This window comes from Equus przewalskii, chromosome 3 (assembly GCF_037783145.1).
Source record: "Equus przewalskii isolate Varuska chromosome 3, EquPr2, whole genome shotgun sequence".
Classification (NCBI taxonomy): Eukaryota; Metazoa; Chordata; class Mammalia; order Perissodactyla; family Equidae; genus Equus; species Equus przewalskii.
In genome coordinates this window covers 59,900,492-59,927,167 of record NC_091833.1, presented here as the reverse complement: position 1 = coordinate 59,927,167, position 26,676 = coordinate 59,900,492, and the positions used below count along the sequence as shown (strand labels likewise).

The following is a 26,676-nucleotide window of genomic DNA, read 5'->3' as shown; positions in this document are numbered from 1 at the left end:
GGGATAAATAGATGGAGCACAGAGGATTTTTAGGGCAGTGAAACTACTCAGTATGATATTATAATGATGGATACGTGTCATTATATATTTGCCCTAACACACAGAATGTACAACACCAAGAGTGAACCGTAATGTAAAGTATGGACTTTGGATAATTGTGATATGTCAATGTAGGTTCATCACTTGTAACAAACATATCACTCTGGTGGTGGATGTTGATAATGGGGGAGGTTATGCATGTGTAGAAACAGAGGGTATATAAGAAATCTCTGTACCTTCCTTTCAGTTTTGCTGTGAACCTAAAACTGCTCCAAAAAAAAAGTCTTTATAAAAAATTGAACTCACACAAATCTTTTAGAGATTCATCACAATTGTGAAGGAAAATTATTTTGAACCTAGAATTATGTACCACTCAAACTGTTAATCATATTTAAATTTCAAAAATGAAAGCACTAAGAATATTTATCCATGCATCCTGTCAGAGAAAATTATTTCAGAATGTGTTCCCACAAAACAAAGACAAATTTGAAGAAAGAAGCTGTGTAATACAAGAAATGGAAAAAATACCCAGGGATACATTTAAAAGATTTTCTAGTGTGGTAGTTGTTGGCCTAGAAAGCAGTTGGTCCAGATTAAAACTGGGCTTCAAGAACAAGCACAAAACGGATTCCAAGCAAGAGAATTGGAAATAGAAAAACATTAGGGATAGGAAGGAGACAGTTTTTTCTCCTGATGACAACAAAGGCACTCAGAAACTCAAGGAAAAATAAAAAATTGTAATGATCCAAATGTGAAATAGACCAAAATGGGGCAAGATTTCAGGTGGATAGTAGATTCCACTAGATAGGATTATTCGTTTCATCTTGACATAGGAAAGCTTTGCTTTGAGTGTGGTAGTGATGCTGACATTGAAACAGTAGAGATGGAAATACAACGCTAGCCTGCTTTCATGGTTATATATTAAAGAGTATTTACATGGTTACAATATCATAAACAATGTTTTTAGTTTTTAATTGTAGAATAGATGTGTAACCAAACCATGGAAGATTTTATTTTGGCTGTATGACAGAATGCAAATGTTATTAAATTTTAACCATATAAAGATAAAAGAATTGCTGACAGAAGTTTGAAGGTAGAAGGCAGAAAGGCGGTAAAGGGAAGCATAAGAGTGCTCATATCCTCCTATTATAAAATGAGTACCAGAAAGAGAATGTTGAAAGCTGATGCTTTTAAATATACTAAAAATACTCTTATAATTATCAATATTGGGAGGAAGAAGGAAGTTGGAATAATGTGAGTAAAGTCTTTACCTGTAGTGGTACAAAGTCACTAGATTTGTTCTCGAGTAGATACTCTGGTAGTATAAGCAAATACTAGTAGTATAAACAAAAGAACTTAAAATAATTAAAAGTGATTATTTCTGGGAACAAATGGAGCAAGGACTGTTGTTTATCATTATAAGCCTTCTGAAATATTTGATGTTTAAGTTATATGTAAGCATTACTTGTATAAAAATTTTAATTTAAAAAGTTAACTTTATAAGGCTTTGTATAATAGATACTTTGAAATTGATATATTCAGAAGAAAGGATAGTTATAAGCCAATATCCTTTGGAAGGAAACCAAATTATATACTTTTAAGAAAGAGAATTTGCTTCTTAGCAAGACTTGTCTGTGTTTTCCTAGCAATATCAAGATTCCCAAACATGCTCATCTTAATTCTGTTACCATCACCAGACAGTATCTTGAGGCCAAGGATTCTGTCTTAGAATTTTTAGTATCCCTCGCCTGATGTAACACGTAGCACTCAATAAATATTTGTGAGTTGCTTGTTTGTGTAAACCTTGTGTGCGCTTAAAGTTCAGGTTACCCTACTCAGAGGCAGAATGAGATACAGATCACATTCACTTGGCTTTAGTTTCTATCCAGCACCTAGGAAAATGCTCACTAGATCACTCTGTGCTTCCCACTTGCAAATGTTCTATCACAATGGTGAAGAAAACAAAATTAATTTACAAATATTAGAGCATTGACATAGAACTCTATGGTCTGGCACATAGTAGGCCACTCAAGTATTTTTCTGAGTAAATATTTGAGTGAATGAATGAATACCTTTGCAGAATCATATGGATACAGAGAATCCACAAAAATCTGATCTCTGGAGTTGCCTGTATAATCAGTCAGTAACTTGGAAATGGGTTTTTCCCTGGAGAGGAATTCTGACGTTGTTGACTCCTGTGAGCTGTGTTCTTGAGACTCCTTTTCCTAGAGAGTTATCTTTTAAGTATCTTTTCCTAGATTATTGATCTCTTTTCTCACTCTTTTAAAGTACTTCCTGAGCACAAGGGAACCTCTAAATTTTACTGTCATATTTCAGTTCTTGGTTTTCTACCTTAATTACTGTCAACATTGTTGTCAGTTAGAAGTTCCATTTATAGTCCATTGTCCCAGAATCTTGATTTGCAAGTTTTGGAGGTCTCCTTCTGAAAGGATAGAATACAAGGGGAAATTGTCATATGCCCTTATTTCTTTTCCTTAGAGGTAGTTTATTATCCAAATTAATGATTAGTAAATGAGAAACCCAAATCCTCAACAATTACATGGGTCCCTAATACTTGGCTGAGTGATGTCTACCTAGAACATTTTGGGTGCTCAATAAAATGATTCTCTAAATAGTTATCTTTTTTAAATTGTGCCATAGTAGTCTCAGTTACTCGACTTCTGTGGTGAATGTTTGTGGTTTGGACTCTGGAGCTTTACTTGAGAGAAAAGAGAATTGCTGACTTCATGGTCTTCGTCTAGATTTCTTGACAACAAACCAAATTATATGATTTAAATAATAAAGGTTGACTGTAGATTTCAGTGTAGTAAGAAATTTCTTGGGTGAAATTTAGAGCTGCAAAAGAGATTTGTAAGATTATAACAGGTTAGCTAAGAACACTCACAATTCAGCTGGGCTTTAGCCTCCATCCAGCACGTAGGAAATTACTCACCAGATAACTTAGAGCTTCCCACTTACAAGTGTTCCTATCACAATGGTGAAGAAAGTAAATTTAATTTACAAATATGTATTAGAGCATTAAAATTAAACTCTATGATCTGGCACGTAGTGTTGCATGTGAATTTGTGACTGAGTTTGTGTGTGTAATTGGGTCCAATAGTAGAAAATTGCTGAATCATAGATATACGGTTTCAAGTCATAGTTCATCTAAGTATTTAGTGAGGCCAAAATTGTAAGTCCAGGTGACTAGAAACAGGACACGTTACCACTTTCACTGGAAAGTCCCTATGAGTAAAACTTCTTCCCAAGGATCTAGTTGCAAAAGTGAAATTTGTTGCCCTTGGTGACTGAGGCTGCTGATACTGTTCCTGCTAATGTTTCTTCTGGAAATCTTAAGCGTAGTAAGGCTGCTGACTTTCTATCCTCCCTCTCTCCATCCCTGTGTTTCCTTATTTCATAAACATTTGTGAAGTGCTCATAGTGTAAATGACATCTACTAAATGTACATTCTAGGAGATGTGAAGATACATTGACATATATTGTGAGGGACATATGAGAAGTTTCTGAAGGAGTTTCTTTTGAAATATCATACGTCCCACACACTAACTCACTCCACACATCCAGATATACACTTTGAAATCATTGCCATGGAGACCCGTTGTCCTGGATAAGAATGTATGTCTCACTGCAGTAGAAAGAAAAAATTAAGAATTAAAGCTTAGAGGCTTAAAATCGACCAACAGAAACATGTCCACAAATATAATAATGTTACATTATAATCATTATTTTATATATTGAATGTTATAGGGATAATATTCTGAATTATAGTGAAAATTCTAAATAGATATGCTTTTCATGCTGTCTGTAAAGTCTGTTCTGTCTATACTCCAGTCTCCTTTAAGATTGTGTCATTAGTAGTCCAAGAGAAGGAAAAGACAGATAATACCAGAACAAGGAGGTGCATAGGATAGAGGAGGAGGAAATAGCATATAGAAAGTACCCTTAACAGAATTGGGAATAGAAGAATTGATTCCAGAACAGAGAGAAAAGGAGAATGGGGAAAAGATTAGACTCCTGTGTCCTGGCTCCTCTGGACTGAAACTCTGGAAAGGGTTGAGGTAGGAGTTTAGAAACAACTTGATAAGTTTCAGGAATCCTTGAGCAGGTGAGATTGTTTTCTTGCCTCTCCTTGGGCAAACAGGGCTGTTTTCAAGGTCTCTTAGAAAAGTACCATGTCTCACATGGAACCGCTCAAACAATAAGTTGGACTTAGCAAAATAGCAGAATTAGTTGGGAGCAGACAGAGGTTCTTCGCTAGTTTTTTACAAAATCAAGATTGTAGTGATGAAATTCCCAGGTTTCCCCTTGAGTTTAGTGAAGGTAACACCTGTGATCTTCTGTAAGAAGATGTCCAGCAAGGCCAAGGAAGCTCATCTAGGGTTTGTGGGAGGACCACCTAATAGGATTAGAGGACACAGAAATTGTTCCTTAGAATACCCAGTGCCAGGAGACTGTGATGGAAGGATTTACCAACTGAACACCCAAAATCTATGGAAAATACTAAGTTACTGAACCAGCATGTAAATATCACCATTGCTGGAGACCAGACTAACAGCTAGAGCCAGCAGAGAGCAAACTACAATTTTCCCCAATAGCTGAGTGCAACAATGTAGGTTGGGAACCATGTGCAAAAAAGGAAAAATGTATTTCTCTATATTGGAAATCAGTTTAGTTCACAAACCCTCATGTCCACAAATGGTAGAAACATTAATTTTGCCAATTAAAATTTAGTCACTTCCGAGTTGAAGCAGTCGTCTTTGAGTAAGTATTTAGTTAAGTTCAGAATTCTTTTCTCCCCTTCTCTCCTTTCATCCTTCCTGAGAGCAGTCTAAGTCCTGCTATTGGCGGAGAGGTATCTTGTTCTGATGCTGACCTCTAGTGGTCACTGGCCTTCACTAAGGTATCTGATCCTGCTTGGTCTTTGAATAATGGTAATTTATATTCACTGCTGTAATGTCCTGCCGTGGCTGTCAGTCCAGATATGTGTATTTGCATTACCTAATCATGACCCTAATGTCCTTTGGATTTCCCAGCTGACTTTCAGCCTCTTTCATGGACCATTGCAACGTTACAGATGCTTTACAGTAGTAGTCTTCAAATTGGGATACATATAATTCTGGGGGTACACAAAAACGTTCCAAGGAGTATGTGGGCAAATTTGTTGTTGTTTTTGTTTTTTTAAAAAATTCAGCTGTATTTGGATATGATTTATATAAATAAAAATGATCAATTTTAAGTGTACAATTCCATGACTTTTGACAAATGTATGTCATCTTGTAACCACCAGTACAATCATAATATAAAACATTTTATCACCCCAAAAAAGTTCCTTCATGCCCTTGTTAGTTAGTCTCCTCCCTCCACTCAAGGCCTAGGCAATCACTGATCTGCTTTCGGTCACTATAATTGTGCCTTTTCTAGAATGTCCTTTAAATATTGTCATGTAGTATGTAGCTTTTTGTGACTGACTGCTTAGCATAATGTTTTTGAGATTCATCCATGTTGTTACCTGTATCAGTAGTTCATTCCTTTTTTAAAAACAGCTTTATTGAGATGTAATTCAGATATTATACAGTTCACTTGTTTAAAGTGTACAATTCAGTGGTTTTTTTGTGTATTCACAGAATTGTGCAGCTGTCACTGCAGTCAGTTTTAGAACTACCGATACATGCAGCAATGTGGATGGATTTCAAAGCATTATCCTAAGAAGTCAGTCAAAATCTTACCACCTTTACTGCTGACATCCTGGTTCAAGCCACCGTAATCTCTGCTTGCATTATTATAATAACCTGTAAAGTGGTCTTCCTACTTTCACCCTACAGACTGTTCTCAGAATAACAGCCAGGATGATCTTAAAAAATAAGTCAGATCATGTCATACCTCTGCTCAAACCTTGTTATCTACTTATAATAAACTCTTAGAAATATAGGTTGTTATATATAAATCCAATAGTGACCACAAAGCAAACACCTGTAGGAGCTTCACAAAAGATAATGAGAAAGGAATCTAAGCACAGCACTAAAGAAGGTCATCAAACCACAATGGAAGAAAGCAAGAGAAGAAAGGAACAGAGGAACTACAAAACAGCCAGAAAACAATTAAGAAAATGGCAGTAAGTACATACCTATCAATAATTACTTTAAATGTAAATGGACTAAGTTTTTCAATCAGAAGACGTAGAATGGCTGAATGGAAAAAAAAACACAAGACTCATATGCTGCCTGCAAGAGACTCACTTCAGACAGAAGGACACACACACACACTGAAAGTGAAGGGTTAGAAAAAGATATTTCCATGCAAATGGAAACCAAAAGAAAGCTGAGGTAGCTGTACTTATATTATACAAAATAGACTTTAAAATGAAGAGTGTAATAAGAGACAAAGAGGGGAATTACATAACAATAGAGGGGTCAATCAAATAAGAGGATATAACATTTGTAAATATTTATGCATTTAACATGGGAACGCATAAATATATAAAGCAAATATTAATAGACCTAAAGGGAAAAGTCAGGAAGAAGGACCTGGCTACCCACTTCCGAAAAAATTGGTCATGGAAACTCTGAATAGCAGCAGAGTATTGTCTGAGATAGTGCCAGAAGGTAAGAGGATGGCACAAAAAGACTGGACAAGTTTCTGCTTTGCTCTACACAGGGTCATTAGGAGTTGAAATTGACTTGACAGCACTAACAACAAAAAGGGAGAAATAGACAGCAGTACAATAATAGTAGGGACACTGATATCCCACTTACATCAATGGATAGATGATACAGACAGAAAATCAATAAGGAAGCATCAGCCTTAAATGACACTTTAGACCAGATGGACTTAATGGATATATACAAAAGATTCCATCCAAAAGCAACAGGAATACACATTTTTCTCAAGTGCACATGGAACATTCTCCAGCATAGATTATATGTTAGGCCACAAAAGAAGTCTTAACAAATTTAAGAACATTGAAATCATAGCTAGCATCTTTTCTAAACATGATATGAAACTAGAAATTATGCAAAGAAAACTGGAAAATTCACAAATATGTGGAGATTAAACAGCATGCTACTGAACAACCAGTGGGTCAAGAAAGAAAGCAAGCAAAATAAAAAATACCTTGGGACAAATGAAAATGGAAATACTACATAGCAAAACTTAAGGGATGTTAAAAAAAAAGTTCTAAGAGGGAAGTTCATAGCGATAAATGCCTACCTCAAGAAACAAGAAAAATCTCAAACCACCTAACTTTACACCACAAGGAACTAGAAAAAGAAGAAAAAGAAAGCCCAAAGTTAGTAGAAGGAAGGAAATAACAAGATCAGAGCAAAAATAAATGGAGACTATAAAAGGACAAGAGATCAGTGAAACTAAGAGCTGATTCTTTGAAAAGATAGACAAAATTGACAAACCTTTAGCTGTTCTCACCGAGAAAAAAAGAGAGAGGACTCAAATAAAATCAGAAATGAAAGAGGAGATGTTACAACTGATACCATAGAAATACAAAAGGATCATAAGAGACTACTACAAACAATTATACACCAACAAATCGGACAACCTAGAAGAAATGGATAAATTCCTAGAAAAACACAACCTTCCAAGACTGAATCAGGAAGAAATAGAAAATCTGAACAAACCAATTAACAGTAAGGAGATTGAATCAGTAATTAAAAATTTACCAACAAACCAAAGTTCAGGACCAGATGGCTTCACTAATGAATTCTGTCAAACGTTCCACAAATAAACAACACCAGTCCTTTTCAGACTCTTTCAATAAATAGAACAGAGGGGAACACTTCCAAACTCATTTTACAAGGCAAGCATTACCCTGATACCAAAACCAGACAAGGACACCACAAGAAAAGAAAATTATAGGCAAAATCCCTGATGGACATAGATGCAAAAATCCTCAACATAATACTGGTAAACTGAATTCAACAATACACTGAGGGTCTACCATGATCAAATGGGATTTATTCCAGGGATGCAAGGATGGTTCAACATCTACAAATCAATCTGAGACATCACATTAACAAAATGAAGGATAAAAATCATATATTCATCTCAATAGATGCAGAAAAAGCATTTGACGAAGTTCAACATCCATTTTTTTATAAGAACTCCCAACAGAGTGGGTATAGAGGGAGCATACTGCAACATAATAAAGGTCATATATGACAAGCCCACAGCTAACATCATACTCAATGGTGAAAAGCTGACAGCTTTTCCTCTAAAATCAGGAACAAGACAAGGATGTCCACTCTCACCACTTTTATTCAGTATAGTATTGAAACTCCTATACACAGCAGTTAGGCAAGAAAAAGAAAGAAAAAGCATCCAGATTGTAAAAGTAGTAGTAAAAGTATCACTGTTTGCAGGTGACATGATACATATAGAAAACCTTAAAGACTCTACCAGAAAACTGTTAAAACTAATAAATGAATTCGGTAAAGTTGCAGGATGCAAAATCAATATATGGAAATCTGTTGTGTTTCTGTACACTGATAACAAACTGTCAGAGAAATTAAGAAAACAATCCCATTTACAATTGCATCAAAGAGAGTAAAATACCTGGGAATGAATTTAGCCAAGGAGGTGAAAAACCCATACACTGGAAAGTATAAGACATTGGCTGTAGAAATTGAAGATGACACAGATAAATGGAGAGATGTTTTGTGCTCATGGATTGGAAGAATTAATATTGTTAAAGTGTTGATACTACCCAAAGCAATCTACAGATTCAGTATAATCCCTATCAAACTTCCAGTGGCATTTTTCATAGACATGGAACAAACAATCCTGACATTTGTATAGAACCACAAAAGATCCTGAATAGCCAAAGCAATCTTGAGAAAGAAAAAGAAAATTGGAGGCATCATGCTCTCTGATTTCAAACTATATTACAAAACTATGGTAGTCAAAACAGTATGATATTGGCGTAAAAACAGAGACGTAGATCAATGGAACAGAATAGAGAGCCCAGAAATAAACCCATGCATATATGGTTAATTAATTTATGACAGAGGAGCCAAGAATATACAGTGGGGAAAGGATAGTCTCTTCAATAAATGGTATTGGAAAAACTGGACAGATACATGCAAAAGGATGAAACTGAATCACTATCTTACATCATACAAAAAAATTAACTCAAAATGGATTAAAAGTTTGAATGTAAGATCTGTAACCATAAAACTTCTAGAAGAAAACATAAGTGGTAAGCTCCTTGGCAATGATTTTTTGGATTTGACACCAAAAGCAAAGGCAAAAAAAACACAAATCAACAAGTGGGACTACATCAAACTAAAAAGGTCCTCCATAGCAAAGGAAAAACTATTGACAAAATGAAAAGGCACCCTCCTGAATGGGAGAAAATATTTGCAAGTCATATATCTGATGAGGTTAATATCCAAAGTCTTTAAGTAACTCATACAACTGAATAGCAAAAAGCCAAACAATCCAGTTAAAAAATGTGCAGAGGATCTGAATAGACATTTTTTTCCAAAGAAGACATACAGAAAGCCAGCAGGTACTTGAAAAGATGTCAACATCATTAATCATCAGGGAAATGCAAATCAGAACCACAATGATATGTAACCTCACTCCTGTTAGAATGACTATTATTAAAAAGACCAGAAATAACAAATATTGGTGAGAATGTGGAGAAAAGGGAACCCTCATGTACTGTTGGTGGGAATGTAAATTGGTGTAGCCACTATGGAAAACAGTATGGAGATTCTTCAAAAAATTAAGAATGGAACTACCATACAATCCAGCAATTCCACTTCTGGGTATTTATCAGAAGAAAATGAAAACGCTAACTTGACAAGATATATGTATCCTCATGTTCATTGCAGCATTATTTACAATCACTAAGTATGGAAATAACCCGAATGTCCATCGATGGATGAATGGATAAGGACGTTGTGGTATACATATATGCATGGAATATTATTTAGCCATAAAAAAAGAATGAAGTCTTGCCATTTGTGACAACATAGAGGGCATTATGCTAAGTGGAATAAGTCAGACAGGGAAAGACAAATACCATATGAATTCACTTACATGTGGAATCTAAAAAACAAAAAAAGCCGAGCTCATAGATACAGAGAACAGATTTGTGGTTGCCAGAGGGCATGGCGGGGGGGGGGGGTGGTGGAATGGGTGAAGGGAGTCAAAAGGTGCAAACTCCAGTTGTAAAATAAATAAGACATGGGGAAATAATGTACAGCATGGTGACTATAGTTAATAATACTGTATTGCATCATATTTGGAAGTTGCTGAGAGAATATGTCTTAAAAGTTCTCTTCACAAGAAAAAAAATCTGTAACTATGTAAGGTGATGGATATTAAGTAGACTTATTGTGATAATCATTTCACAATATATACAAATATCAAATCATTGTGTTGTACACCTGAAACTAATATAGTGTATATCAGTTATACCTCAATAAAACAAAGTTAAAAACTGGAAGAAATCAGAAACAGAGCAAAAGTATATTGGGAATAAACAAGGCCAATCTTGCCTTGAACTTCCTGCAGTGTTTGTTATGTTCTCTTTAGTTGATTCAGTCTTTTATGTGATATATAGATGAATTTGGTAGGCTTTAGGGGGCCAAAGACAGGAAAACCCCACTGCTGCATTCCCTGTAGGCCCATGTGCCTGGGACTTAAAATCAGGGCAGCATGAGCATAAGGCCTGAAAACGTGTGCAAACCCTCTTTTCCTTTCTAATCTATTTCCATTTGGGTCTTTTTGCTTGGGAAGATTTGGCCTGAGCTAACATCTGTGCCAGTCTTCCTCTAATTTGTACGTGGGTTGCCGCCACAGCATGGCCGCTGATGCGTGGTGGAGGTCTGTGCCTGGGAACAGAACCCAGGCCACTGAAGTGGAGCATGCCAAACTTAACCACCAGACCACAGGGCTGGCCCCTCAACTCCATTTTTTTAAAATAATACTGTTAATGGGAGTCTGTTTAGTGTGTTTAATCTTAAATTGCTTAGCCAGTGATGTAGGAAGAAGTTAGAGGTTTTGAAGAGTAGAGATGGGTTTTGTAAAAGTGAATGTACTTCATGAGAAGTTAAAACATTTCATTGATTAATTATGTATGTATGTACTCACATACATATAGAAAAATGCACATGAATATGTAGCTTGGTGGATTTTCACAAACTGAATATATCAAGAGTAATCAACACCCAGAAACGAAAGCAGAACCCAACTAGCATCCCCAGTACTCCCATTGTGCCCCTTGTAGTTACTACTTCCTATTCGGAGTAACAACTATTCTGGTATCTAGTGCCAGAGATGTGTTTTGCCTGATTTTGTACTCTATATAAATTAAATTATGCTGTATATATATATTTGTGTCTCTTCTTTTGCTCAACATTTTGTTTGTGAGATTTATCCATATTTGTTATATATGGTTAGAGGTTATTCATTTTCAATGCTATACAAAATTCCATTGTATGAATATACCACAAATTTGTCCATTCAGTTGTTGATAGGCATTTGGATAGTTTCCAGTTTTTAGCTATTAAGAATAGTGCTGCTATCTAATACCATCTATTAATGTATTTTGATGCACATAGGTATGAATTTCCTACGACGTTTTATGGTTTTTATCCATAATCAGTGAACTCTGTGTTCTTCAGCATTGCAGTCAATATATTTACTATGTGTATCTTACTCAAAAGAGAGGTTTAGTTGCAGATATTACCAAACCTTCCCTTCTTAGTGTTCTCACTAAACTTTGTCTACACTTCAGATTCCTTACATGTATTCTGGTTAAGTATGGACATTCATGTCTTTTATCAGATTGTGAGTGCATTTCAGTACTTTGTTTTACTTGCTTGTGTATCCCTGCACCCTGGCACAATACCTGAAATACAGTAAGCTGGTTGAGGGAATGGTGATAGCCATCACCATTGCCAGCGATTAACACAGCAAGTCTCCTTAGTTATGTGAACCATCTAGCTAGGGTGAAATCCTTGCTTTAGTTTGACATCTCAGAGTCAAAGGGTTACGAATGGGAAGTGATCACTCTGAGAGAAGCCCAGACCTGAGAGCTCAGAACTGAACATGCTGTGTGGTTAGAGGGAATTGCTGTGGCTTTACAAGCCTCTTGGAGATTTCATGTGTTAACAGCAGTGATTCCAAGGGATACTGTGGGGGCCAGATATAAATAGCAGAACACAAATGGGGTAATGTGCCACTGCCAAGCTACTGCTGGGGGTGTTTATAAAAAGAAAAGCATTCCCTTCTCAGCTCTCACTGTCAACAACCTCCCATCCTGAAGACACGCTCACCACAACTGAGAGACTGGGGGAACAGTTTGAGACCTAGCATCATTTAAACCTCCTCCACAGTCAGAAAAGCCAGGTAAACATTTTGATTTATTTACACTCAGCCTATGGAAGTCAAGAATTTTCAAGAAAACCCTGATTCAGAGCTTGCTTGCCACGTACTGCCTTGTGACAGTTATCTGTCAAGTATTATATTCCAAATCTTTTTAAGAAAAGGAAGTTTAACACAAGGGTGGCATTTTGGTAGTATATTTCAATATCTTTAGTGAAAGGAACTGCTCCTGAATAAAGATGGGAATCTGGGGCCAATGGGAGGACTATCTCCTTTCCCATTTTCAGATGCCAGAATATGGTGATTGGTAGGATAAAATAGATATTTCAGTTCAGTTCTGGTGATATCAACTTTGTTGTAGGTATGTGAAAGGAATTGTAGACCAACCTTTAATTGAATTGGTTAATGGCTCTGGGACAGCTTCAGCCCTTGAGGGCCTCTTACCTTTTGTTTACCCCTTTCAGTCTCATAAACATTGGGGTGAATACTCGGCATTCAGCCAGTGGAGTTGTATAATCTTACTAGAATTGCTGCCTACCCAGTTCCTTCTTATTCTCATTCCCGCCTTCAGAAAGTTATTCAAGACACTGGTTTTATCCTTGGGCTTCTCTTGAATGTGAATATTTGGGAGGAGGAGGCCCCCTTGGATAACTGGTTTGAACCACTACTGGTTTCATCATCTCCGTACTACCCACATGAGTTTGACTTGGTTTGCAAAGAGGATAGAAGAATGGATGATGTGCTTGGACACTAACTCCTGTAGAATTCTTGGAAACTGGGAGCTAGGGGACCAGATTGAAATGGTTGTTTTTCAGTTTGTGTTATTTCCTGTGTATGCTGAGAATAGATTTAGAGATAGAAAGAAAATATGACTACTGATGACCATGGTGGAACAGATGACGTATCTGGAAGAGACTGGAAATGGACAGATTTAATCTTGAGCAAATTGCAGAAGTTCTCTGAACTTTTGTTTTCTTATGTTTAAAATGAAGGTGTTAGACCACCAGACAAAATCTAATGGCCCTTCCAGCCATTGGAAATTTGTTGATAATCACTTTCTGACCATCACGATACCCACTGTCATCTAGAATGAAAATATTTATAGTATGTCATCCTCTCCACTTCCCTAAACCTCTTTTTTAAGTCTACTAAATTGGAATTTCTTCATTTTAATTTAGGAGAGAAAAATGAAGACAGGACATTTTGAAATGGTCAGCATGGTGCTAGCAGCTATGATTCTAGTGGACATCTTCCAGGTAATGTTGGGAATGGGAAGCATGTGGTCACTGGAATGGGAACTCTTGATATAACATTGCCTGAGGTTTCTTTGTAGGTTGATGATGGAAATGAGAGCAGACAGAATAGGTAAATCAGTTTTTTACAAGTAACTTTTATCTTTTCGTTTTCCACATTTGATACAGGTTAACTGTAGAAAGTTGAAAAAATTAAACTTAAGCAAAAAGAGGAAAGCAAGAATTATCCACAGTCCTTCCACTCAGAGGGAAAGATTCTTAATCTGTTGTCTGTTCGTGTATAGTCTTTTCAGCTTTTTATGTGTGTATTTTAATTTACAAAAATGGGTTCACACTGTATGTAGTATTTTTTTACCTTGCTTTTTAAGTTAATATTGTGCTAGAACTGTCTCAGTCATTAAATATTCTGAAAATGTGTTTTTCTCCAAATAAGACAACACTGTAGTGTTTGGTTACAAGTTTTCTATTAAACTATATAATGACCATTTTCTCACATTCAGTATTCTTTTTTTCTCATAGAACTTTTATGGTTTTATTTTTCAGTTGAATCTTTAAACATTCTGTAACATATTTTTGTGTGAAATGTGAGACTGATATCTCACTTGGTTTTTTTCCTCCACATTCTTAACTGTCATATCACAACTGAGTATTTGTCCCCTGATTTAAAGTGCCTACTTTAAATAGATTAATTTCTTAAAATTTTATCCATTTTTGAATTTAATATTCGCATCCATTTTCTTTAGAATCATTGTGTATTCTCTCGCCTATACTGTACTGTGATTTTTTTTATTGAGGTATAATTCACACATCATAAAAATTCACCATTTTAAAGTGCACAATTCTGTGGTTTTTATATATTCGCTACGTTGTGCAACCATCACCAGTATCTCATTACAGAACATTCGTATCACCCCAAAAAGAAACCTTGTAGCTATTAGCAGTCAGTCCCAATTTCCTCTTCCCTGCATCCCCTGGCAACCACTAATCTGCTTTCTCTATGGATTTACCTATTCTGGACATTTCATCTGAATGGAAGTATACAATATCTGGCCTTTCGTATGGCTTCTTTCACCTAACATAAGGTTTTCAAGGATCATCCATGTTGTAGCATTTATTAGTACTTTGTTCTTTTTTATAGCTGAATAATATTCTCTTTTATGGTTATGCCACATTTTGTTGATCCATTCATTAGTTGATGGACATTTGGGTTGTTCCCACTTTTTGGCTCTTATGAATGAATAGTCCTGCTATGAACTTTCATGACAAGTTTTTGTGTGAACATATATTTTCAATTCTCTTGGATATTAGCTAGGAGTGGAATTGCTGGGTTGTATGGTAACTCTATGTTTAACTTTTTTTTTTTTTTTGAGGAAGATTAGCCCTGAGCTAACTACTGCCAGTCCTCCTCTTTTTACTGAGGAAACCTGGCCCTGAGCTAACATCCGTGCCCATCTTCCTCTACTTTATATGTAGGACGCCTACCACAGCATGGCGTGCCAAGCGGTGCCATGTCTGCACCCGGGATCCAAACCGGTGAACCCCATGCCGCTGAGAAGCGGAACGTGCGCACTTAACTGCTGCGCCACCAGGCTGGCCCCTATGTTTAACATTTTGAAGAACTGCCAAACTGTGTTCCACAGTGGCTGCACCATTTTACATTCCCATCAGCAGTGTATGAGGGTTCAGTTTCTCTACATCCTTGCTAACACTGATTATTTTCCTTTTTTTTTTTTATCATCAGAACCATCCTAATGGGTGTGAAGTGGTATCTCACTGTGGTTTTGATTTGCATTGTTAATATTCTTTTGCAACATAATTTTCATGTGTTTGTTTTATGAATGTTCCATAATTTGTTTAACCAATTTCTTTTCTTGAACATTTAAGTTATTTCCATATTTTTGTAATAAATTTTTGGTAATTGAATTTCATCAGTATGGGCTTTTGTTTCAGTGGATAAATCAGAGGAAGAAAATATGATCAGTGCGTTCATGTAGCCTTTTGTTCCTGTCCCTTAATGTCCATTCAGTTGCCCCTGAATGGTGGTGGTATTTGTGAGCTTTTTCACTGCTCAAGGCACTCACTGTACAGAACACACAATCAACTGTGGCCTTGGGCCAGAAGGACTTGATGTCTAAAATTAGACATGTGGAGACTGGTTAGAGGCATAGGGAAAAGACAGGAACATATTGGATCAACTTTGATATGATGTGAGGAATGTGGGAGGTGATTTCAGGATATGATGTCTTATAATATGTTGAAGTCTTGAAGATAAATCAGGCTTTGGTGCTCAGGATGCTCTCTGGTACATTCTGTGCTGTAGAGGAAAGTGCATTTCTTGGCTAGGAGATGGCAGTGATTTGATCTCCTGAAACTCAAATTCACACTTCAGGAAACTGACCTACAGACCCAGGAGTTCAGAGATCTCAATGACTTCCCTGGCGGAATATTCTGTGGCTGGTAATCAAGACAGTTTCTGATGCTGGCACAGTTCCTTCATTTGTAAAATGGTGTTCTGAATTGTCTGCCCAGCCTTTCATAAGGGTTGTTATGAAGACAAAGTTAAACTCTTAAAAGTGCTACCTAAATGTCAGTGGTCTTCATCATTGGAAACAGAACATTTTGGTTAAGAGGACAGACTCTGGAGTCAGGTTGTCTGGGTTCAAATTTTAATTCCAGACAAGTTACTCAATCTGTGTCTTAGTTTCCTCATCCTTAAAAAAGGGATTAATAGGGGTACCTACCTCACAGCTTGCCTTGAAGATTAAATGAGTTAATATATTTCAACACTTAGTGCCTAGCATACAGAAAGCACTTTGGACAAGTTTGTTAGGCCTTAGTAATGGAGTGGCTACAGAGGGTGACTGAGAAGGAGATAGCTAGGAAAACTTCACAAATGAACAGATGGTTTATATAAGGACAAGTTGGTGGTGGTCATTGTAGGCAGTAAGATTATAAATTTGGTCTTAGACTGTTATGTTTGAAGTATCTTTGAGTAATTCAAGTGGAGTTATTAAGCATTTGGTATACAGGTCTGGTACTTACAGGGATGAGTTAGAGGTATTTAGAAGATAATTGAGCTATGGGCATGTATATAATCGCCTAAGTGTAGAGTTGAGAGTTAGAAAATAAAGTAGCCTCGAGAAACTCCAACATTTAATAGTCAACTAGAATATGTTGGATCTGCAAAGGAGTGTTAGAAGAAATGTCCCCTTAGTGAGAGCTGTTTAGGTGGAGGGTTGAGTTATGAGTGGAATTGAAATGGAGATAGCAAGGATAGACATCTCTTTCAAGAAGTTTGTGAGGGGGAGAAGAGAGATAGTGGGAAGGGGATAGGTAGTGTGGGATATGGAATCAAGTTTTATTTTGCTTTTTTAAGTTGATTCTCCCCCACCCAACACACACCCTTTTTAAGAATCACTCACGTGGAAACTGCAACTTAAACAGCTCCTGGCTAAGTGTCTCTATAAAGTCTCCAACTGAGGTTGCAGCTTATGCAACCAGTGTTCCATACAAGGATAGAGTAGTGGAAAGAGAATGGTGTGGCAGGCATTATCCTTTTATTTGTAGAAACCCTTAAATGGTATCCCTTGGCAGATTTACTCATCTTACTTTATTTTTCTTTTTTTCAATGGTGAGGGAGATTGGCCCTGAATGAACAGCTGTTGCCAGTCTTCCTCTGTTTGCTTGAGGAAGACTGTCCCTGAGCTAACATCTGTGCCAGTCCCCCTCCACACTGCATGTGGGACGCCGGCACAGTGTGGCTTGATGAGCGATGTGTAGGTCTGCACCTGGGATCCGAATCTACAAACCCTGGGCCACTGAAGTGGAGCACACAAACTTAACCACTACACCACCAGGCCAGCCCCATGCTCATCCTATTTTCTGATCCATAGGCCAGAGTATAGGGTGCTTATTTAGTTCAGTTGAATATATTGCCAGTTACTATGCTAGGTGCTTGGAATTCAAAACATAAATATGACAGAGATCCTGCCCTTGAGGAACTTACAGTGTAATACATATATACTTTCATGAAATAAAAACTACAGTTTATTGAAGGCTTGATATGTGCCAGGCATGAGGTTAAGGGCTTTGCATGTATTCGTTATATCATTTAATCCTCATAACAATCCTACAAGGAAGATATTTCCTCACTTTATCCTTGTTTTTTAGATGAAAAAATTGAGCTCAGAAATGTTGAATAACTTTCCTGTACCTAGTTAGTACCTAGTTAGTAACAGAAGTGGAATTTGAACCCAGATCTGTCTGGCTCCAAGCTGGTGTTAATTATATTACACCACCCTGCTTCTTATGTTATGTGTATCATTTAAAGATGCATTAGACCCTTTTCAGTTGTATATGACAGAAGCACAATTCAAACTAGGTCAAGCAAATAGGGAAGCAATTGATTCTTATGCCTGAGGTAAAATACAGTCTTCAGGTACGGCTAGTTCCAGGGCCTTAAGTAATATTATCAGGCCCTCATCTCTGTTTCCACCTCTCAGCTCTGCAAGCCTCTTTATTCAGTTTATTTGCAGATAGGATTCTCCATGGGACTAAAAGGATAACTGTTGGTGCCCCAAGCCAATATTATACTTAGAGCTATGGTTGTAGAGGAAGAAAGAGCCCTTTTCCCCCCTGAGATTGCTCTGGTTTTTAAGCCTGCTGAAGGTGCAGAATCAGTCCTACCCAAACCACATGGACAAGGCAGGAGGAGTCCTTAAAAGAAAAGGGTAATACTTGCCATTTTGTATTTATCTATTATGTACAGTATGTCACATATGATATTTCAAATTCACTCAACAGTCTTGAATAGCTAAGAATATCATTCAAAGCCAGGACTGCGACCCATTCTTTCAGTTTCACACTCGTTCTTTGCTCTGCACTAAGGATTCAGTTGGATGAGTTACAGGTGTAATCATACCCATGCTTCTCATCCACTAACATTTACTCTTTCATAAAAATAGGTCACAGCTGAGAGAAGTTATCAATGGCAATGGAGTGTACTTCCTACATAAAAAACATATCCAAAGTAGATTATAAACAAGGGAGAGATTCTTGGCAGGGCACGAGAGGGTAGGGTCAGTAATGTGAGAGAAAATGATATATACCAAATATCTTATTTCAAGAGTATTAATCTCCTTTTCCTTTGAAGGTGAAAGCTGAAATATTAGACATGGCAGATAATGCGTTTGATGATGAATACCTGACATGTACTGACAGGATGGAAATCAAATATGTTCCCCAACTGCTCCAGGAGGAAAAAGCAAGCCATCAGCTCTTGGCGGATGTGTGGGAAAATGCAAAAGCCAAATGGGAAGTCCAGAAGACTCAGATCTTTCTCCCTAAAAGTTTTAAGGATGACCATGGAATAGCTCTGATGGCATATATTTTTGAAGCTCAAGAGCAAACTCACTTTTACCATCTGTTCAGTGAAGCTGTAAAGATGGCTGGTCAGTCTCGAAAAGATTATATCTATGGCTTCCAGTTCAAAGCTTTTCATTTTTACCTGACAAAAGCCCTGCAGTTGCTGAGAAGACCTTGTGAGGACAGTTACAAAACTGTGGTGTATATCAGAAGCCAGGGTACTTCATTTACATTTGGAGACACAAATCAAGCCAGATTTGGCCTTTTCACCTTGGCGTATTCAGCCAAACCTCAAACTACTGATGACCAGCACATTTTGTTAACCATTCACACATGCTTTGGAGTTGCTGTTGAAAAGTTCTTCGATAAAGAAAGTGAAAGAATTATCTTAATACCTCTGAATGAGGTTTTTCATGTGTCACAGGATGGGGCTGGCAATAACCTTATCCTTCAAAGCACAAACAAGACCTGCAGCCATTACGAGTGTGCGTTTCTAGGTGGTAAGTGTCTGTTCTGTCTGTACTTGTCTGGGAGGGAAGAAGTGGAATTCTTAGGCCCATGGAGAGATCAAGAAGGAAATTGAGAGGTGTTTGAAAGGAGAAATGACATTGGTGATCTCAGTCTAGTTCCTTTCATTCTGTTAGTTTCTTTTTCTGTAATTTAATCTTATCAAAATAATACATCTACAATATTATTGAAAGTTAAAACAAACAGATAGTACGATAAGGCAATTGTTTTCACCCAGGGACAATTTTGCCCCGCAGGGTCATTTGGCAATGGCTGGAAACACTTTTAGTTGCCTACTTAGAAGGCTTACAATGAAAAATAGCAGCCCCCTGCCTCACTCTTCCCTATCCCCAATTCCCACTCCTCAGTGGCATCCATTTTAATTCTTTTAGCTGTTTTTTTCAGGAACTTACTGGCATGTTTCTAAGTAAATAACATTCTTCAGCATGTTATTTCTTGATTTTTAAATTTTTAGACATCATCTATTGACTTCCCATTATAGAGAATGAGTATTTAGTTCTCATATACCTTCATTAGTTAGAAATTCTTTATTGCATTCAGCTGTAACAGAAAACCTGCCTGATAGCTATCATTTAATAAGAAGTCTAGAGCTAGGCTGTCCAGAGTTGGTACAGTGGCTCAGCTACATCATCAGTGACTCAGGCTCTGTCTTTCTCTTCCACCAGTCTTAGCATGTTGGTTGGTTGGTTCACGTTTGAGTGTGACCGTTGCAGCTATAGGCATCAATCGATGTTCAAGAAAAAAACCAAGGGAAGGGGGATGACAGCCAAATCTTCCTCTTTAATCAGGAAAGTAAAAGCTTTCCCAGAAACTCCTAGTAGACTTCTGATTATGTATCATTGGCCAGAACAGCTATTTGGTCATCTAAAACTGCAAGAAAAACTTGGAAAGGGGGTAATTAGCTTTTCCAACCTCCATAGTGTGGGAAGACAAGGGAGAAAGGAATGAGAAATAGCTATTAAATCAGTAAACCAAAAGTATCTGATAATCACCTCAATATTTGTGCATTTCCCCCTTCTGATTCTTGCTAGTGTAGTAGGGACTAGTACCTTTTTAAGTACCTCTTTTACCCCAGGGTTATTAGTTGTATGACTTTTTTTGTTTCCTTAGTTTTCTATATCCCATCCATAGTTCACCCCCAAGTCCTTAGAAATATAAATCTCTTCTTAATACATTCAGACATAACATATTCTCATTTTTTTTCTCTGTGTAATCCTTCTGAATCCCCCCCATCATCCTTCTCTATTGTATGCTCTTTAGGCCTGCCACATGTCCTGAAATCTCTCCTCACTACTATTTTCAGAGTTGGTTTTGCTTCTCCCCTGTGAGGAATCCCGTATATCTTGGATTTCCTCCTCTTTCTTGAATTACTCCTTTGTTTGACAGGAGTAGAGGCTTCCAGAAGTTTTCTGAGAAAAGAGACATTGAGGCAAATTTTCTAAGACTTTGCATATCTGAAAAATTTACCTTTAAGCTTGAATAATAGTTTGTGTAGATTTATATTTCTGTTTCGGAATTTATTTTCCTTGGAATTTTGGAGATGTTTCTCCATTGTCTTCTAGTTTCTTGTACTGCTGTTGAAAAGTGAAGTTGTTCTAATTACTAAAACTTTGAATGAGACTTTTTTTTTCCTCTAGAATGTTTTAGGATGTTTTCTTAATCCACAACATTCTGAAATTTGATGATGATGTGCCTTGGTGTATATGATTAAAGGGTTAACAAATCCTTTCTCCTTCCTCCTATGAGAATAGCCTTCTGTTGATCTTCTAGCACCGTTTCTCTGAAATCTACTAAAGTTGGAATGATAGCTGTGTAGTGATGCAACACTGACTAATGGTAAACATAACCCTTCATTGGTAAAGTGCATCTGAGCTGGGAGGATTGTGAATGAACTATAAATACCTAGGGGGAAGCCATAGCTGTGGGCATTCCTGAATGTGATGTGACCTACCCAGGTGTTCTTGCTGAGTCCTGGAATTACTGGTATAAGAGACATTTTCTTCCATATGCGGCCTGAAGCTGCTAAGCTAGGATGGTTCCTGCACTAACCTGTTTAATCTTGTTTCCTTATACCTGAGCTGTCATTCTGGGGACTAAAAACAGCCCTGGACTGCTGTGAGGACTTGTATTGAAGGGATATACTGATGCTGCCCTGTTGCTAAACTGTGTGCTGTGTTCCCTGCCTTGCGTTCTTCCGTAAAACTGAGTAAACAGGTGAGGGAATGCGTTTTTGGGTGTTACAGGTGTGATTGTCTAGCTGAACCCCAAACTATGGCTGCTGGTCAAGCAGAGTGAGTATTGCAGTAGTGCCTCGGGAGTGAGATAGGCTTCTAGACCTTGACTCAGTGTGGCCAAGGCACTATGAGATAAAAAAGAAGAGGTAGAGAAGTGCTGATGAGACATCATGCCTGGGTAGGGGCTGATCCACTTATGATTTAATGGCAGAAACTGTGTGGCCATTGAGGTGCCTGGGACACAAATTTAAGGAAGTCCTCACTCTCAGGGTTGTACACTTGCACATTCTGTACTTGCATGATCCTAAGAGTGAGTGCTTACTTAAATTTTGCACTCTAGACACCTCATTTGCCTCATCCCAGTACTGGCCCTGAGTTGCAAGTGAGTGAGACTAACTGTTCACCTTGAGAGGGCAGATGAAGACTGGAGTAAGTAAATTTGTGTTGAGAGGAAAAGTGCCCATTCCCCTCACCAACCCTACATTAGACTTGACCAAAACCCAAGTCACTTGGAGCCAGTTGTACTAGCTGATGGGACCTGATTGTAGGCATGCATCTCTTCCCAATTCCTCATACATTACAGTAGCTTGAAATTGGCCACAGTTAAATGAAGACCCCATCCCCAACCTCAGAATCTGTTCAACTTTACCAGCACATCACAGCCAGAAACCCAGTTGTAGCTAGGCTGACAAAATGATACCACTTTTGGTGCTCCTGATACATTCAGTCAAATGCCATTTTTGGAGGCATTGGTTATACAGAAGCCCTGGCTGCAGTAGCTACAGGCCAGATCAGTAACTAGTATGTGGTTGATGGACACAGATGGGCAGTGGAGCCCACAGAGTCCATGTTTGTGAATAGGATTATGATAAACAAAAGAGGTGGAGCCATTGGGTTGATTCAGAATGAGCCAGGGCTCAGACCAGCGTGGGGTAGTGCGTTACGAGCACCATGTGAAGAAGAGGGCAGAGGAATGGACACACCTCTGTGGACTTGCCCACAAAGTCAGGCAGAGGCTACATAGCACGTTAATGTTCAACCACAGATGTCTTTGTGGAGGCTCACTTGTACTGTTTGTTTGGAGAAGTCTGACAGTCAGGCACTTGATCGTGTTGGTTTAACTCTAAACTGGCATCTAACCAATGTCTTCTGCTGCCATCTAGAGATAACTAATGGGAACTCAAGGTCACAAACTCCCTAAAGTGATCATTAAAGCTAGGCTGTTTGAAACACTATTAAGTATAATAACCAGGGGTTTTAAAACCTCAAGCCAGAAGAATATAATCAGAGCATTGTTCCATTGTGACTGAATATAACTCTGGATGAGAAAAGACAATATTTCTAAAAGAGCTGAAAAACTTAGGGGGCCGGCCTAGTGGTACAATGGTTAAGTGTGCACGTTCCACTTCAGCGGCCCAGGGTTTGCCAGTTCGGATCCCGGGTGCGGACATGGCACCACTTGGCAAGCCATGCTGTGGCAGGCGTCCCACATATAAAGTAGAGGAAGATAGGCACGAAAATTAGCTCAGGGCCAGTCTTCCTCAGCAAAAAGAGGAGGATTGGGAGCAGATGTTAGCTCAGGGCTAATCTTCCTCAAAAAAAAAAAAAAACACAACCCTTATACTGTACTAAATTTAGTGTGCTACCACAGCACTTGCTTATGATCTCCAACATAAAAATGTATTGTAGGCCCTACAAAAACTAGCTAAAAATATATTTCAGTTGGTTAGGAAGTGGGGAGATTATCCGTGTCCCATTAGATAATATAATTCCATGTGGTCAAAGATACTAATATTGCTATTACTCCAAGATTATGGGAGTGAATTGTGAGTAAATGGTAACAAAACCCTTTCTCCTTCCTCATTGGAAAATTATCACAGGTTAACCTTCTATACTGTTTTCCTGGAAAACTTGATGAAGGTGGAATGTCAGCTGTGTAATCAGGCTACATTCCTTATTGTTAAAAATGACCCCCTTAGAAAACTGCACTTGGGTTAGGAGGACTGGAGATGAATTATAAATACCTGGTGGGAAGCCATAGTTTTGGGATTCCCTGCACCTTACAGTGCAGATGTAATATAAGATTTCTACTTAGAAGCAGAGATAATGTACAGATCATCTCTTGAACTCTCGTTATTTTACTGAGCAGTTGGGCATAGATCATCTAGCATTTTGGACAAAGTTTCTATAGAGAGGGGCCAGGCTGTATATATATATATATGTGTGTGTGTGTGTGTGTGTTCTCCATATTAATAGAGTTATGAGGGCAGGGATATCAAGGTTCCCTGGCTGGAAAAGTGACCTTGTTAGAAAGGAGGAGCCCCTGAACTCCAGTGGCTCCAGTCTATTTTGTTGAGCTTAATCAGACCTATTGAGGCAACTCTGTGCTAAGCCATCAAAAGGGAGAAAGAAGATGAACCTACAGGGCTATCTAGATTTATTTTTTATGAATCCACCCCCAGTCCTTGAGGGTTCGTTAAATATAAGTCTCTTCATTGGTTCTGATTGACACTCTTACTTAGCCTTCCCTGGGACTAGCAAAGTTTCTATGCTGTTGTCTGGGATTGGGGCTTCAATAAGATTCCATGTAGATAGGCCAGATAGGAAGCGACATACCCATCACTATGAGGAATTCACATCATGAGTTAGTGCCTAGAACGTCCTCCAGATGTTCAGCCACCAGACTTGTTCATCCCTATCATATCAAAGTTCAACCAGAGAAACAGAATCAGAAGGAAATATATATTAAGTCATTAATTGCAAGGAATTGGCTAGCACAATTGTGGGGCTGGCAAGACAAGTCTGAAATTCATAGGTCAGGCTGTCAGGAAGGGCAGGCATGAGCTGAAGCTGCTGTCTGCAGGCAGAATTTCCTCTTCTTCTGAGAAGCCTTAGCTCTTCTATTAAGGCTTTTCAGCTGATTGAATCAGGTCCACCAGATTGTCTTGGATAATCTCCCTTACTTAAAGTTAACTGATTATAAACTTGAGTCGCATCTACAAAATACCTTCAAGGCAACAACTAGATTAGTGTTTGATTGAATAACTGGGGACTGTATCCCAGACAAGTTGACACATGAAACTGACCCTCACACCTATAGGTATTAGTTATCCATCACTGCATAACAAATTACTCCAGAATTTAGTGTCTTAAAACAACATTTATCATCTCATGGTTGCTGTGAGTCTGGAATCTGGGTGTAGTGTAGCTGGGTCTTCTGACTGTGGATCTCTCACAAGGCTGCAGTCATCCTAAGACTTGACTGGGGAAGATCTGCTGCCCAGCTCACTAACATGGTTGTTGGCAGGATTCAGTTCCTCGTGGGTTGTTGACTAAGGCATCAGTTCCTCATGAGCTGTTGGCCGGAGGCCTTGCTTGTTCCTGGCCACATAGGCTTCTCCGTAGAATATCTTGCAATGTGGCGGCTTGCTTTATCCGAGTGAGCAAGAGAAAGAGCAAGAGAGAGTGCCAGCACATCACAGTTTTTTGCAGCTCAATCACGAAACTGACATCTCATCACTTTTGCTGTCTTCCTTTTCCTAGAAGTGAGTCAGTAGGTTCAGTCCACACTCAAGAGGATTATATAAGGATGTGAATACCAGGAGGCAGGATCATTAGGGGCCACATCAGAAGCTTCCTACCATAGTCCCACCCCATTATAGTCCAAATTGTCCTTTTTCCACAATAATGCGTTCCGTGGTGACATCTGTGGGCAGAGGAGAGTGACCACAAAACCGCTGGTAGCAAAGTCAGCATCCAGTTCCATATACTGGTGTTTTTGATCTGATCAGTGTGATCTGTCAAGTTTGTTTGCTGAGGTCATATGAAATATATATTCATTAACTGAAGTAAAAGCAAGTATTATATGAATGTCCATATATCCACTGAAGTCAGATCAAGCACACCCACACAAAAGGGAGAGGAATATACTTTTCCTCCAATTCCCCCTCTTCTCCAACCTCTAATTCCTGGTGCTTGGGAACTCAGCCAAGGCAGAGGTTGGCGTGCTTGTGTGCAATTTATAAATAGCTGAAGACAGCCAAACCAGTCAGCCCTGTAAAGATCTTTACTGGGGATTCTGGTAGAATTTTTCATTTGAAGGTCTGGTCCTCTATAAATTATTTCCTTACTGTGATAGATTTGCCTTTAGAGCCAGAAGCTATAATAGAGATAATGGCCACACACGCTTGATTTGCTGTGTTAGTCTCCAGGTGCTTTCTTTAGATGCATTCACTTCATATGAGCATCCACATGAGTGACGTAAAGATTGAGTATGTGAGTTGTATTTGCTTAATTTGTTTCTGTAGAGAGGGACTGTGTATGGGTTTATCTTTAGTAATCCAGTTCTGGGTGTCTCAATGGCCTGTCATACAGCTAGGGCATTTGTGTTGGCACATGAGTGTATGTAAAGGTAAATTTCAGTCAGTCCCAAAGTGGTGTGCTCCCTGCCAAGATCACCATCTGAAGTTCAGCTCCTCACACAGAGCCTCCAAAGCGATGAATGTCTTCATTACAATGGGTGGATGTAGCATTCCATTGGATTTGCCCAACCTGGGGGCAGGCTGTTTTGTTAGAGAACTCTGCTATCTTTTCAGGTGTGAAGTCTGTAGGTAAGGCCCCCATTGAGCCAGTAGTTTGGGTAAAGTAGTAGGTAAGACTTTTGTAATGTCTAAGGCAGAGGTTCTCAGACTTTCTCGGTTCATGGTGTCCTTAGTGTTGTCATATTGTTTTCACAGTGTCCCTAGGCTAAAAGAAACACGTAAAAGTTCCATTTTTTAAGTAAAGTCAAACAACTCAATAAGTATTTATGTCCTAACATCTTAGTAGCCATTTGAAAAAATAATACACATAATTTAAGTACTGTTATTTTATTCTTAACCACAATAACTTGC

The 26,676-nt window shown here is 38.2% G+C and overlaps 1 protein-coding gene across 12 annotated transcripts in view; it reads left to right on the top strand.

Annotated features, from left to right (window-relative positions):
- The window catches only part of ART3 (ADP-ribosyltransferase 3 (inactive)), a 118,724-nt gene that overhangs the window by 71,073 nt on the left and 20,975 nt on the right, over positions 1 to 26,676 (top strand). For 6 of the 12 annotated variants that reach the window (XM_008537199.2, XM_070614625.1, XM_070614623.1 and 3 more), the window contains exons 2-3: positions 13,584 to 13,661; positions 18,811 to 19,522. In XM_008537199.2, the coding sequence (XP_008535421.1) occupies positions 13,593 to 13,661; positions 18,811 to 19,522 (781 nt within the window). In that variant the 5' untranslated portion in view covers positions 13,584 to 13,592. Of the gene's footprint in view, positions 1 to 12,045; positions 12,430 to 13,583; positions 13,662 to 18,810; positions 19,523 to 26,676 lie in introns of those variants that run through there. The other 6 variants (XM_070614622.1, XM_008537200.2, XM_070614626.1 and 3 more) reach the window with 3 other exon arrangements.